This window comes from Asterias amurensis, chromosome 6, assembly GCF_032118995.1.
Source record: "Asterias amurensis chromosome 6, ASM3211899v1".
In the NCBI taxonomy this organism is placed as follows: domain Eukaryota; kingdom Metazoa; phylum Echinodermata; class Asteroidea; order Forcipulatida; family Asteriidae; genus Asterias; species Asterias amurensis.
In genome coordinates this window covers 22,799,409-22,814,932 of record NC_092653.1, presented here as the reverse complement: position 1 = coordinate 22,814,932, position 15,524 = coordinate 22,799,409, and the positions used below count along the sequence as shown (strand labels likewise).

Here is a 15,524-nt window from a genome sequence, read left to right as displayed (position 1 = left end):
TTTTTTCTAACCAAGTTCCTCCCTGAAATTCCGGTAGAGTAATTTACGCCGTGCGCATTTATTTTTTTTATTCAGAGGTAACTAATTTTATTTGCCATAAGTAGCAAAAATTGCGTCTTCTTGGATGCTTCCATGAATTAAAGACAACTACATTTCCTGAAATAAAACTTACTTTATTCATGACATTCACACTTAGCCGACGACACTCACATAACATAATGTAAACCCCATAATCATGATAGCATTTTGTACAGCACGATTTTCTAACAAAACACAAATAGCACAATTTGGCTGCCCCCAGAGCCTCTATATTGTTGGAAGAAAATATTTCGTTAGTAACTTCTTCCATTGTCGACTTTTGGTGAACTCAAGTTAGACGCATTAAAATACAATAGTTTCCAATGAACTTACATCTACTAAAATAAAACTTACTTTATTTAGTATGACTTTGACACTTATGAAACTCGAAAGTAATACGTGGTGAACCACCCTTTTATACAATATTTTTCGAAAACGGACAATAAAAAATAGCACAACCCAATGTTTTGGCTGCACAGAGCCTCCATAGAACAAGCTATATCGTTCAAAAAAAATTCTCACTGAGTCCATCATTTCCTGTACTTTACTTCATGACGTCAACAGAGCTTTCTCGCTTATTGATGATCATTATTCTTGCTTTAACCGTTATATACATGTATTGGGGCAATAAATTGTATAAACGTCTACACAAAGTTCGTTGTTCCAATCTTATACATCCACAGACATATCAGAGCACCCACAGTTGCGTTCAACTTTCAATGCAGGTGTTCGTGGTTTGATGACGCGGACTACTCTCAATCGCGGTCCTGATCGGTGCATCCATCCACGCGATGACGTAATGTTTTTAATTCCAGTTTGTAGTGCACAAACGCTTATGTGATGTCACGTGTTGACGTAAAGACTTTGTTGTCTGTTTGACTGAATGGGTATAATGTTTGATGTCTGTTAACGTTAATTGTTTTAGTTTAATTTAATTAAAGTAGAAAGTACCCTTTCAATGGGTTAATTGACTATTTCGATCACACTTTCAAAATTCATTCAATCCACTGACCCAGTACACTCATACTCAGTACTCGTGTCGTATCAAGTGCCACTCACATAACAAATTACGTGTAAAGCTAAATACAACTTAAGTAAACAAATAATAATTTAAACAGTTTTAAAACAAACAGCTCGTTTTCTAGCACCTAGTAGTATCCTCAGGTGATGATATCAAGACTAATACTCCCGGACCGCACCCATAAACACGTCAAGAATGTACCCTTGCACGGTGTGTTCGTGTATAGGGATCATCATCTTGACTCTGTTACCCAAGATGATTTTTCCTTTTTAGCAAATCGGTTCCTTTTTCTAAAAGAGTCCTGTCTCGTCAGCCTTGTTCACGTCGACATTGTTCCCAGCTGGACAAGATTATGCAATGAGACAAGTTTCCCTGTGATATGAAGGTAAAAGTTTGAGCTCTCTCTTGAAGATTTCATTTCCCTTCACAAAGATGAAAGGCAATTCTGGCAACCTATGAGCATATGACTTGCGAACATCTATTCGCTTGGGATCTGAAGTAGTTATGCATGAGTCCCTCTTCCCGCTTCAAACATTTTGGTGCTGCAGCTTTCTTGAGATGTTTAGAGTTTTGCCATTTAGCTTAGGCGGAAATAGAATCTGAAGTCATCTTCAAAGATGAAGAATGCTTGATTTCACAGCCAGGAACAAAGGAGGTTGAAGACGATGAAGTTATGACTAATGTTGTCCTGCAGTAGGCCTGAAGAGTGCCCGTATGTATACACACTTACCTTTTCTGCAATCATTATGTCTTTTCAAGGTCAACAAACCAACATTTGTCGAGGTATCTTCTCTTTCAACATAAAGAAGAAATACCCTTGCCTTAAGATAACAGGAGAAGGAAAACTGGAGGTTTAATGTGATTTTAATAGTCAGAGACACTCAAATATCATGGCAAATGAAGAAGAAAGTAGAAAAGAGTTTGGGAACTTTGACATAGAACGAAAAGTTGAAATTGTCTGCATGCAAAAGTAGTCATGGCTACCAACTCTTGAGGATGACGAACGTAATCCTTGTCAATAGGAGAGAATGTCATGTACAACTTGATAATGAAGACATGCGTTATTCCTTGAGCAATTACCCACCAATAACAACCTGGTTTCCTTTGACCGAATTCCTAAGTTTACATTATTTGTTTAGTTCACCTATAAGTTTGTTTATCAATAGTGTTTAACACACTTAACACACGAAAACCCATCTCTTTTCATTCATCTGATGTCTAACACGCGTTCATACTAAACTTCTATGAAAATCTATCAAAGACAATTTAGATGTTGTATTCGTTTGTGTTAACGTTTGCATGACTGTTTCAAATGAAAAAGTGTAATTTTAAAATAAAATTGTTGGCAATGCGCTTGGTGGTCTAGCTTGTTCTAGCTAGGATGGTGGATACAATTCGAAATGTATTGTCCTTGTCATTTTCCTTGTAAACGTCGCTGCTTTCTATATAATAGAGAGTCAAAATGTTCACTCTAAAAACTGTTCACTTCCAACAGTGTCCTTGTATGTATGTCACTTCCAGCTTGTTCGAAGATTAGTTTGCTGTTTTTCCTCGTTGTAAATGTCTTGACGTAAGAAATTGCTCACTTCCAATAATGTCTTGTAGTTCACCTGTTGTTTGTAATAAGCCGTTTACACTATAAAAAATACAATTATATAAGCATTTTCTTACACTTTTAGAAAAGTATGTAATGACAACCCTTTATTACATAACATTTGTCTTGATTTGTTTATACTCTTTCTCAATAAAGACTTGGAGGTTACATAGATTGTGGCCGATGTGGTCAACCTCAGCTTGAGGATAGGGTACTTGCAGCGAGGTATGGACCCTTTGTTCAGGGATGTATATCTAGTGAGGTTATCCAGTGAGGTATATCCAGTGATACCTCCAGTGAGGTGTATCCATTGAGGTATATCCATTGACGTATATGATCTTTTGAGGTACATCCAGTTAGGTGTATCAATTGAGGTAGACCCAGTGATGTTTATCCAGTGAGGTATATCCATTGAAGTATATCCAGTGAGGTATATCCATTGAGGTATATCCAGTGAGGTATATCCATTGAGGTAAATCCAGTATATCCAGTTAGGTATATCCAGTTAGGTGTATCAATTGTGGTAGATCCAGTGCGGTATATCCAGTGAGGTATATCCATTTAGGTTTATCCAGTGTGGTGTATCCACAGTGAGGTATATCCATTAATTTATATCCATTGAGGTTTTTATATCCATTAAGGTATATCCATTGAGGTATATCCATTGAGGTTAATCCAGTAAGGTATATCCAGTAAGGTATATCCAGTGAGGTGTACCCAGTGCGGTATATCCAATGAGGTTTATCCATTGATCCACAGAGGTATACATAACAGTAAAATTATCAATGTCTTGAGTTTGAAGCACAGAAGTACAAGCTATATCCATTTGCGCACATTGCTGATTTTCTTGAAGTTTAAAACCGCCTAGTAATTCCTCATTGAAAAAATTGTTCCGTGAAGACATAGTTAATGGTTGATCGTCATTGTTCCTTGTAATATTCGCTTGGCACGCGTGTGGACGATGAATTGTGTTTTATATGAAATAATGTTTGAATGAATGATCACAGTATTGATTTAAAAGAACTACTAATGGACAGTTTATTGAAAGTAGTAAATATTACACATCAATCGAGCCAATCAAACATTCACACTTCTCGCACCCTCAAGTTATTTTGTGTTATTATTTCGTTGATACATACTCTTTGAAATTAGTTATTATTTGAAATTGATATTAGCCTTTACTCTTTTATGAAATACTAGGCCTATCTACACATAAATATACACCGCGCAACGTATAAAAAGTTGAGCAGACAAGAGCAGTTGAAGATATCTCCATCAATTCCTCAGACTTTCGAGTTATTTCATTTTTTTCTGGTTTTGAATCAAAGGACTTCCAGAAAAGTTAATTAAATCCCTGCAGTAACCAATAACCCAAGAAAAGAAGACAAAAAGGAGGCATTCCAGTTTAAGATGTGGGAGGGAAACCCGAGAGAATGAGTCCATGGAAAACTCAAGCAGTCATGTAGGGACTGGAAACCTAATCCAAGTATGTGCCCCTGGCGTGATTCGAACCAGGCTCCTAGAGGTGGAAGGCGAGCAAAGACCACATATACGCCAACCTGACAGTTTTCATCATCTTCTCCTCAGGTTGGTAAGAGCAATGAAGCTTTTGAAGATATCTTTCTAACACCATGTTTCAGCACCAAAGAGACCATTTTCAGAACCTATGGAATGGTATTTTCCAGAGCCATTTATAAAATAAACCTATTTAGTTGTTCTTTTACGGAATAGTTGTTTTTACTATCGTATTCGTTTATCACATTCACATTCTCATCCTTCACTTCATACTTGTTTCAGTTATCAGTTTATTTAAACAAAAATAGAACAATTTAAATAAAATTATTGTTTTTTCTCAGTGTAAAATTGTAAATGGTTTTGGGTGTTATACGATGTGTTGTAGTTTGATATAATTTAAACCATTAACTAATGTTCTTAGCGGAATGGAAGACAGTTAAAGTATCAACTGTTCTCAATGTTCAAAACGCTCATCTTTACTTCCGAAGTTGTTCATTATTTGTTCACATACAAACGTTTCCTCCTTTGGAAACTAAGCTGTTTCCGAGTGATGAGTGCGCCCTCGACGTTACGTTCTTTGTCGATAACAAATATTGCGCCTGTGGTGACTCAATAGCTCTATAAAGAGTTGTAAACTCTACACATAAATTCCTCTTGGCCTACAGCAACAGTAATACAATAGTTATTTACTACATTAAAGTTATGACCAGCACCTTGAAGACTGTATTGCAAAGATGCATACCAAGTTGTGTAATAACACAACTTAATATACCAAACTATCGTTTTAAAAAAGTGTACATGAACTGTATATGTCTGTTATTTTTGACCCAATATTACTTTTGTTTAGCCATTGTTTACTCCACTGAAAAGTTATAGCAATGATAACGTCACATTAATGTTTTTTGTCCATCCTTTCTCTTCAGGGTGTGTTAAAAAGATGCAGCCACAGATGAACACACTCACATTGATGCTTTCTTGTTGTCTTGGGTGAGCGATGGTTAATATTGACGCATTCACACTGACCACTTTTTGTTGACTTTGACGGGCGTGGTTAAAAGTCGCGTCCACATTGATGCTTTCTGGGTGTTTGTGATGGGCGCAGCTTAATTGGTCCTTGATGGGTTTTGCAGAAAAACTTGCATTGATGTTCGTGGTGGAAGTGGCGAAATAACATACATGAGCGTGGCTGACTGACACTGATGTTGGAGATATCTTTGTTGGGCGTTTTCTGACATTTTTATCAGTATCCAGAGTCAGTAAATGTTTTTGGTACATCATTAAGAAATGACAACCTCGTCTCAGTTTCCATCTTTGAACACGCAAGGGCTGCATCGTGCCCAAAGCTACGCATTGGCAATGCGATGCGTTTGCTGTTGTAACTTGCATGAATGTTTGTTTTGGAGTTTTATGTTTGGTGGAAATTGTTTAATTTACCTAGATTTTATTTAACTAGGCCCTATATTCAATTTTAGTTCAATTAATTAACTCAAGTTCCATTTTATAGCAGCAACCTATGCATCCATCTCCCATCCATTAATTCACATGCTCTTTAATTCACTCATCAGTTATTCAATTAATTAACTTTAAATCAACAAATTAATGAAGTGCGAACTAATTTAGTTATACATACATTAAATTATTCATCTCTCTATTTTTTTATATTTTTTTTTGAAAACAGTGTAATATGCAGGGCTCTTCCAAAGTCGTGGTCCTGACAGAATTGACCACTGCTTTTATTCGTTGCCGTTACCACGTATCTCCCTTGATCACATCTTTTTGACACGAGCATGTCTCAAAATGTTTACTTTATCCTCTGTTTCCTTAATCATGAAATTAATGTGTTTTGTAAGCTTTATTCCTTATTCGCATACACTTACCTGATTCATGACAAGGCCAAGGAAATGAAAGGAGAAAAAAGGGTAGCAGAAGAAAGGAATGTGAATTGAGAGCGAAAATAGATTGTGCACCATCTATTTTCTTTCCTAATTCTCATCCCAAGATGGGTTTTACAAGCACAGGAGAGGTTTTGTGCTTTAGGACCGAACAACCAAAATAGACACTTGCTGATACATTAGGTTGAAAAGATAACCAGATAAATAGTAGAAAACAAGTTATGCACATATAGTTCCTCCTAATAGCCTAAAGAACTTTTTACATACACACACGGCAATTACTATACATGACTGTATGACCTTTACATAATGCACCCACACAGTATCGTCAGAGGGAACAATGCTGTCATTGCTACTATTATTAGATGTGGCAACTGACAGGTGTAGTACCTACTTACCTTTGAAAGAACATCATGTGTTACCACACAATGGGGACAGGGTCAGGGAAACCAGGGAAGTATAGGGAGGGTCAAAGAGAGCAGATTCCTGTGTTGACTTTATAAGGAAAGTATGAAAATAGATGGTGGATGAAGCTGAGGATACAGTGAGGTGACAACCCAAAGAAACTGAGTGTCTTACACCGACCGTTTGGGGCAAAAAGAAATGGATGAAAAGGGAAGTGGGTCATAAATAAAAGAATAGATAAGTAAAGAAACAAAAAAATTGTTCCATATACTACACTTATTCATTTATCACGCTTCATATACTTGGTGTTAGTATACTTGTATTTTGACCACTAAAAAATATTACCAATTGCACTTAATCTGTATAATCTAAAATATTACCAGAGTGTGAGACAGTGTCAACCAATACATACACTTCCATATAATATGGAGAGAAGATATATTTATAAGATAAAAAATGTATGATAAGGAGAAGATGTTTCGTAACAAGGACAAGACAAGAGGACATGTGATGGTGAAGGAAATGTGTGTAAAGAAATGGGGGAAAAAAATCCCATTCATTTACACCAAAGACTACACTCATTTAACACGCTTACTGATATACTTGTACACTATTATATTAACTACTTACTTTTACAAATGTTTACCACTAAACTTATACACAAAATACTCCTAAGATATTACCAGTAAGACATACCAAGTTGTAAATATGTCTGACACTGCAAACATACCTACACATACTGAAACTTACCTTTGGTCATCCCATACCAAATAGATTGTCATGGGTTTAACAAAGAGATCCAGAGTCCATGATAGAGAAGATAATTGTTGAAAGATAAGACAAAGGAACTGGGTTCCAAGATGAGACGATAGCCCAAAGAAATTGTATCATAGACAAGAGACAAATGGGGTAGGTTGAAAGGAAAAGTATATAAAGGGGGACATTTAAAAACCCAATAATTTGCACCACAGACTAATAAAAATAATAATATACCGCGCATTTTCCATACTAAAAATGAATTAAGCACCTTACAATAAAAACAAATAATTGTAACAGACTACACTTACTCATTAATAATGCCAATACTAATAAACTTGAACCTTATTAACTACTTACAAAAAGTATAAACCCCTATAAATGTTTTATACACTCAGAGCACACCTCTGTTACCAGAATGTTAAGACAGAACAGGTAGTAATTAATATTTCTGACATGGTTACCATACCCATAACATGTACAGAAACTTACCTTGAGCTGCTGACAAAATAGATTGTCATAAAAGTGTAATATAGAAAAAGAGATCCATTTCAGGAGTCAGAGATATATAGAAAAAAATTATACGAAGTATGGATTTCTAAGCTGACATATCAGCAAATAAACTTTCTTACATAAATGGGACAAGAGTGTCCACGTGGGATGAGACAGGAAAGTGTCAACAACAAAAAAGAAATGCAAGCTTTTATAAACTAAGTACAAAACAAACAATAGTATTTAATTACCATGCCTAATGTACCTCATTAAACTTACAACAATCTTAACTATTAAAGACATAAGAAGTTGTAAATATTTCTTACACTGTATACATGTACAGACACTTACCTCGAGTTAGTTTTATCCCAGACAAATAAATTGTCCTGAGATGACAGAAAAGGAGATTATTCACAGGCAGAGAGATTCTCTGAGATGAGGAAATAAGAAGAAAGGTTTGGAGGGGGACTGTTGACATGATCTCCCCAGGTGAGAAGGACAGCCATAAAAAGCTGTTTCACATAGTAATAACCACATTAGATTGATTTTTTCACTTACAACTTACTTAAACTTGCCATAAAAATACTTTCTTTAAAATATAACACCACAAACTAACAAACTAAAATATAAGCAGAAGATATAATATAGTATTAAGACAGAAATTTGTTTTTAAATTTAAACCAGATTCATGTGTTTACTTACCGTTGTATTGAAATCCTTTTATGTGGACTTCACTAGATAATAGGAATCATTCATATCGATGCAAATACAGACATGAACAATGTCAATTTAATCATCAACACAAGAATATGTTATGTTGATAAAGACAAAGAGAGCAGACAGAGAAAATGACAACTGTGTCTTCATGACCCCAAGACATCAATGGCAGACCACCAAAGTTTCCTCAAGATAATAGATTGTGGCAAATACAGATAGAGCAATGTCAAGGTAGGAATCAACACAAGAAGAAAGTTATGTTTATATGACAAAGCACAGAGAGAGAAATTTCCACCTGAGTCTTCATGACCTCAAGACATCAATGGCAGACCACCAAAGTTTACAAACAATCTCTTGACAAATTCAATACAATTCCACTGTCAAATTCTCAACATTATGTACGAAAACACCTTATTGCAAACAGGTGCATGGATACCTGATTCGCACAGAATAATCTCCTTATGTGAAGAGTATAAAATGAGACATGATCACAGAACAAGGATAGGCTACTCTGCATTAATGATCCCAAAACCAAGAAAGATGATATGGGTTTTATGAACCCACGAAAGGCAGCATGAACTTGAGTAAAGGACATCAGAAGAAGAAAATGAGGTGGAAATAATTAATTTGTACTAAAAACTGTAAGCCTAATTTGTTTTAATCTAATTTACTTCATAACTCTACTTCTTAAGTAATTTGTTTTCTGTTAATTTATTTCATAATAATTTGTGTATCAACTCATTTAGCAATCATTCATTCCCTCTCCAGGAGGCACACGTTCATCCAATTTAACTGTTATCTCAATCATTCACTCTATAGTACTATACTTGGAACTTGAGTTATAAAAAAGCTAATTGGGCTAAGCACCAAATAATTTGTTTCCATCCTATTACTACTTTCTTCAATTTAAAAAAAGACTAACTTTTCAGTTATTAAAACTTCCCTAGAAGCATTTATTTATATTTAAAGTCAAATGTATATAACTAATAATGTTCGTGTGGTGGATTGTTTTGGTCAGTAATGTTGGTGTTGAATTTGCCTTTGCATCGCATTGCGTACAACAAACTAAAATGTTCTAAAGTTAGCTGTCTGTCTCCCAAAGTCATTTAAAGTTAATTCAATAGAACCTATAATCCGGTTACAGTGCGTTGAAGATCAATGAAGTTTTCTTCCTCTTCTCGTCTCCTTTGAAAATTGTATTACTATTTCTTTTGATGATGCAATGAATTACATCAGATCCGAGCGAAGTGCGTGTGTTTGATGGAAGCTATTGACATACAACCGGTCACGACCTTTCCGCATCATTGTTCAGTTGCGAGTGACAGGTTTGCCACTGCGAGTTCAACAATAGCTGAGTATTCATACCACATTCCAATTCAGGCTATATATGGCTACAACTTGCGTTAGAATTAAACAAAAATGTATCCCTGAATGATTCTAACATGGCAACAAATTATTATTAAGCGTATGGATAATACACACGTTGGGCAAAATATACCTCTTGTAACACTGCTATTAACAGTTCAACACAATTTTTTCACAAGTTTTATAACAAATGACAGTATCCGTTTAGTTTTTTACCCTCCTTTTTAATTATCTTTTAAAAATCTTTCGAAACCTGTCTAATTGCATTATGTATTGCTCTCCTTTTTGACCCAAGATACGTTTAAGCAGTTCATCCAGTAACTTTGGTGCAAAACCTTGCCAATGAATACAAATAATTGTCATTGTCATAAAGAATTTTCGTTTGGTGCTTACATTTTTGAGAAAACAACTCATTGCTAAATAAATGCTTTTCCCACGAGCATTTTACTTCATTTTTTTTTCATTTCACCCACATACGAGCATGAATGAAAAATACAGTTTGAGAGAAATTTGGTTGCGAATCCTACAACAGTTTGAAATTGACAAATTAAACTAGGGTTTCCAACACAGAGCTAAACATGTGCTTGTCCCCCTTAAGATTTGCAGTAAAAAAAAATATTGAAAAGTATCTCTCATACTCATGAGATTTGTCTGCCCTACCGACACATGACCGACACTACTGGTGATTCTAAAAAGAACCGTTTTTGGTGACTCACCCCCTCCTAGTCAGGCTTGACCATGTTCTCCTGCCAGCCAGGTGTAAAACTGTCTCTCTTGTTGCTCAAAATTTGTTCCAAGTTTCAGCACAACTTTCGTCGCCCAGCTGCTGCAGCCAGTGCCTTCGCCCACAGCTGTACGGTCTCACTTTCTCCCGGCACTGTGGCGGTTGGCGGACGCACTCGGGCGAAAAAGTGAGATGGTGCAGCATTTTCACTTCCGAAATTTAGCCGTTTTACTCGTCCAGTTCCAGCTTCAAACAGTTTATATTTGGTCTATATCATTTAAGGCGTCCACTTTAGTCCATGGCTTGACAAAATTTGGCAAAATTGTGAAAAATTGCCGTAAATTAGGATAGCGAAATCCGAAGGAGTCGCAAGGTCATTCCATCCGTTCTAACGTGTGATAATTACACCAAATAAAAAACAAGGAAAATGCCTTGGTGGACCGTTCACTCAAGATTATATTTCTACGCGAGGCGTTTATTTTCTTTAAAAAAGTAAACAAATGTAGATTTTTAATAAAAGTGAAGATTTATTTCTTCAAAAGTAACCCAAATAAAATAACTTGGGAAAACTTAGTTGTGTTTGTCCTTCGCTTTCCAATGTTTTCTCAGTAGAGGCGCACTTTTTCATCAATGCGCGGAAGGAATTTTGTGTTCTACGGTCACGGAAATGTTGTCCGTGAAACTTTGAGCATGAAGCGGAGGCATTGGCATCGTGGGGGGGGGGGGGGTCTTGGCATCGCAGGTATGTCATGTATGTCGATTGTTCGTTGTCTCTCTGTTTTTATGTGAGCACTATTGCGATTTTTAGGGAGGTGGCTGGGGGGGGGGGGAAGGCGGGAAATTTTGTCTGCTCCCAAGACAGCAATAACACTCCACCTTCATTAGTGTGCAGAATATAAGTTCATTTTAAGAATAACTAACTAGTGTGTCTTAAGATATTATTTAGTTTAAACTGTGATGATGCAAATGACAAGACAGTGTAAAGTTAGTCTGTCTGGGACATAATTGAAAGGCTTAATTCATACAAAGCCTTTCTCAGTCATCTGAAAGCACATAATTCTGGGCAACTACAAAGAGTGTTTTTTTTTATTAATTTCATTGTTTTCTTTCAACTTTTGATGTCCAAATTTCACAAGTTTGATATTTGTATGCATTTATTGGGATACACGTGAGAATAAAGGTCTTTGAAAATTACCAAAAGTATACAAGCTGCCATAAGAGGTTCGCTACATGATTAGTCATGGTCAGAAAGTTACTTGGTGTAAACTTGATATAAAAAATATAAAAAATTGACCAACTGCCTTAAAACTGGTTACAATAAAATGTCACGTTCTCTGCAAAGAAATTGTCACTCAAACTCAGTTCTTGTTTCGATTGTAAATCAGAATATATTTTATTTTGTAGTTTTCTCTAATACATAATTATCTAGATAAAATGTTAACGAATGTCAGACTAAGACCTTAAGACCTGTGCTACCACAAATGAAAACAAAGTAACAGAAGTATATAATGAGTTGCAAAAAACATTGTGCACCTTTAAGGTTCGAAAAAGAAACAAATCTATCTCTGTAAGCACAAACAAAAGCAACAAGAAATGGAAGGAATTACTACGTGTATAAGATCTTCTTATTTTTTAATGCATGCAGTGTTAGGGTATAAAGTATCATAAAAAGCTACAGTGCGTCATGGTTTTTTTTAGCTGTTGGTCTGACTTTACAAGCCAAACCTCTATGAACTAGTACGGTCTTGATGACCAAGACTATACAACACTTATTAAGGCAAAATTACACATCCTCTTTATAGAAGTCTCATCACTTGAAAATCAATCACAAGATATTACATGTATTGCAATTCTGATCAAACTGGCTAAAACCAGTTCTACAAGTTCTCCCTCCTGGCTAAAACTGCCTAGATCTCAATTGTCATGAAGGTACTACACCACAGATCTGTCTGTGCACACGTAACTCTTCAATTCTGGCAAGAACTGGCTAGAACTGGAAGGATCTGGATGGTTCTGGTCATTGTTTTTCTCTTTCTTTTTAAATACCTTGATTTTAATGTAGTTGGCCAGAGCTGCCCACGGCACAGAATGCCAGCTCTAATTAAAGTTAAGATACATGTAGTACTCATGCTTGTAGTACACTTCAATTCCTAAATTCTTTACTACAGTTAGGCTTGAAAACAATGTTATCAACATTAAATGTACAGCTCTACATAATAGATCTTGTAGACCAGGGTTGAGCCTGGGATTGCTTAAATGCGAGGGGATGGGGGTTAGCACTGGCGTAGGCGGGGCATTGCATCTCAGTGGGGGCGCAGGGGTAAAGTTTTTCAAAGATGAGGGTCATGAAGTGCACTACTTCGGAGGAAACAATTGTCTTGTTTTTGAAGGCACTACACGATCTTTTTTTCTTTGGGGAGGGGATGGGGGTGACGTGGGGGCACTGGAAAATTGTGTGGTGGGAGGAGATGTGCACCCCAGGGTCCCTCCTCCCCTTGCTATGCAGATGGGGGTTAGGTGTTTAGGGAGCAATATCTTTGGAAATTTGGGATGCCAGCCACACACACATAACCACACGCATTATAAACACCTGCAATTGTGGACCTCCTATTGTCCCTTGTGCAAACTTTCCGGTTGGGGACCTTCACCCAACTGGGTGCCCTATTGTCCCATTGGTTGTAGGTCCTCAGGTTGACTGTGCATATCTAACTAGTACGCGATACATTATAACTGGATCTATATTCGTTTAATTATAGTCAATCAGTCTAGCCAGTTCTAGTCACAGCACTACCTCCATGGTAAGAGGTATCCACCAAACAGGAACTGCCTCATGGTATAAACTACTCCATAATTAATCATCATCTTCAAACAACATCTTGACAAGGTCCGCTTTCTTGCAATCTTCTTCAACCAACCGCCTCGACTGAAAACAAAAGAAATGATGGAACAAAATATTACTCTTGATACAGCAGTTTGAATGACTAAAAGGTTTTTATTTAAATCTAGTTTAAACTGCAGGCCTCAAAATAACCCATTGTGTCCTGCCTACAGCAATTGTCTGTGCCCTTCGCAACGTTCCAATACAAATTTGCATTTCCCTCATCAGAAATGAAACTTTCTAATTACAAAAAGAGGAAATGGCCAAGCCGACACTCAACTTTTGTACAACAAAAGAAAGAGAGGAAATCCCAGCTGATCAGCTGAAAAGTTGCATGCATGTCCCTGCCTCATGGAGGTTTCCTTACCAACAGAGAGAAAACATTGCTGTGTCCCTTTAATATCTGTACACATAATACTTACCGATCCCCATTTGAGTAGTGTGGGTATTGAAGTTAACTTTAGCTTGTTGTTTGTCCGAAAGCCATTTTCAGAATTTTTCCAGCTGTAAGAAAAACAAAGATCTAGAATTAGTTTATAGTCGAAAACAATAAAATGGAATAGGACAGAATTTGAAAAACAAAACCTGTAAGATGAAGTATATCTGGACAATATAAATATGGTTAAACAAAATGTTGTAATGGAAAGTGGTAATGGAAAGTGTAAGAAAAACAAAGATCTAGAATTAGTTTATAGTCGAAAACAATAAAATGGAATAGGACAGAATTTGAAAAACAAAACCTGTAAGATGAAGTATATCTGGACAATATAAATATGGTTAAACAAAATGTTGTAATGGAAAGTGGTAATAGAAAGTGTACCAATTTGGTGCAGGTAAATTTTCATGAGCAGAGACTCTTGCCAAGCATTTTTTACATGGCATTGTACTGTTGAGAACAGTTAAAAAATCACAACAGTTGACCGCTGCTCAACTCTTGCAAAACATTTGCAGAGAAAATAGAGCTGCAACAACTTTGCATTCACATTCACAGGAAATATACACCAGGTTCTAGTCCGTCGACTTTATAAATAAAAGCATAGATCAGTAATGTGAATTAATCAACAATTACAGCAACAAAATTCTCAAATATTTGTATAAACTTACAACTGTCGATCTCCAACTGAGCAATAAATGAAGACCGTGTCTTCAGGGGCCGATTCCAGGCAGGATAATACAACCGGTTCAGCTGAGGAAAGAATAGCAAAGTACATTGTTCTGTTAATGATCACAGTCACACTAAGTATGTTCTGCAAAATCTTGTTTGCGTTATTTTTCACAACCACAAACAAAAACTGTATCTACCTAAGTCCCGATTAGACAGTGCCAACATTCCTTTGAGAATGTGGTAGTTTGTAGTTTTGCACCTACAAAGGTCAAGGAGCAAGGCCCCATCCAAGCAGATCCTAACAGGCTTGGAAAGTAGTGAGATATTTAATTTAAATCAAAATTACAATTTACATCTCTTAGAATAGTGTACATAGGTTTTGACTCCTTACAAAATATTCCAAGTGGTCCATCCTTCCACTACTTTTTTCCACTTATTTTTATTTCTTATTCTTTTGAGTAAAATGGAACCCTTTTTGCTCTTTATTTATATTCCCCAACCACCACTGCAGCATTGTATGCATGTAAAGTTTCACTCAATTGAGTCAACTCATTGACCATGTCCATGTTGACATTGATTGAATAAATTAAAATTAAAATGCTCACCGTCAACACAATCGGAACACCAGCTCGTCCCGGCAGCATCTTTGTCACCAGAGAAGAGGATAAACAGAGGAACCTTCCCTTGGTATTTCTCTATAACAGCATTGCACTCATCCAGCCCTCGAACTGTCTCTTTTACGACCATTTTTGCAAGATAACTCTAGCCGACGACGTAGATTTTGTGCAGCAAAAAGCTCCTTATAATTGAAAACAGGCACCCAGTGTTCTCAACCGATTAATTAACGTTACAACTCCACCTGTTTTTTGGTATCCGTCTAAAAATGTGGCAATTTGTATCGCCCCCTCTGTTGGCGAATTATGAACAGTGGAGAAAACGCTTGCGCCCTCAAAGATAAAAATAACTAGACAAATTAATGTTT

At 36.4% G+C, this 15,524-nt stretch overlaps 1 protein-coding gene across 1 annotated transcript; it reads right to left on the bottom strand.

Annotated features, from left to right (window-relative positions):
- Positions 1–11,921: 11,921 nt before the first annotated feature.
- On the bottom strand, positions 11,922–15,363 carry LOC139939075 (thioredoxin domain-containing protein 17-like). Its single transcript, XM_071934797.1, has 4 exons — positions 15,148–15,363; positions 14,542–14,623; positions 13,860–13,941; positions 11,922–13,482 (listed from the first exon to the last, which is right to left on the bottom strand). Exons 1-4 carry the CDS (start codon positions 15,287–15,289, stop codon positions 13,411–13,413), a joined length of 378 nt encoding a protein of 125 aa, XP_071790898.1. The 5' UTR covers positions 15,290–15,363; the 3' UTR covers positions 11,922–13,410.
- Positions 15,364–15,524: the final 161 nt, after the last annotated feature.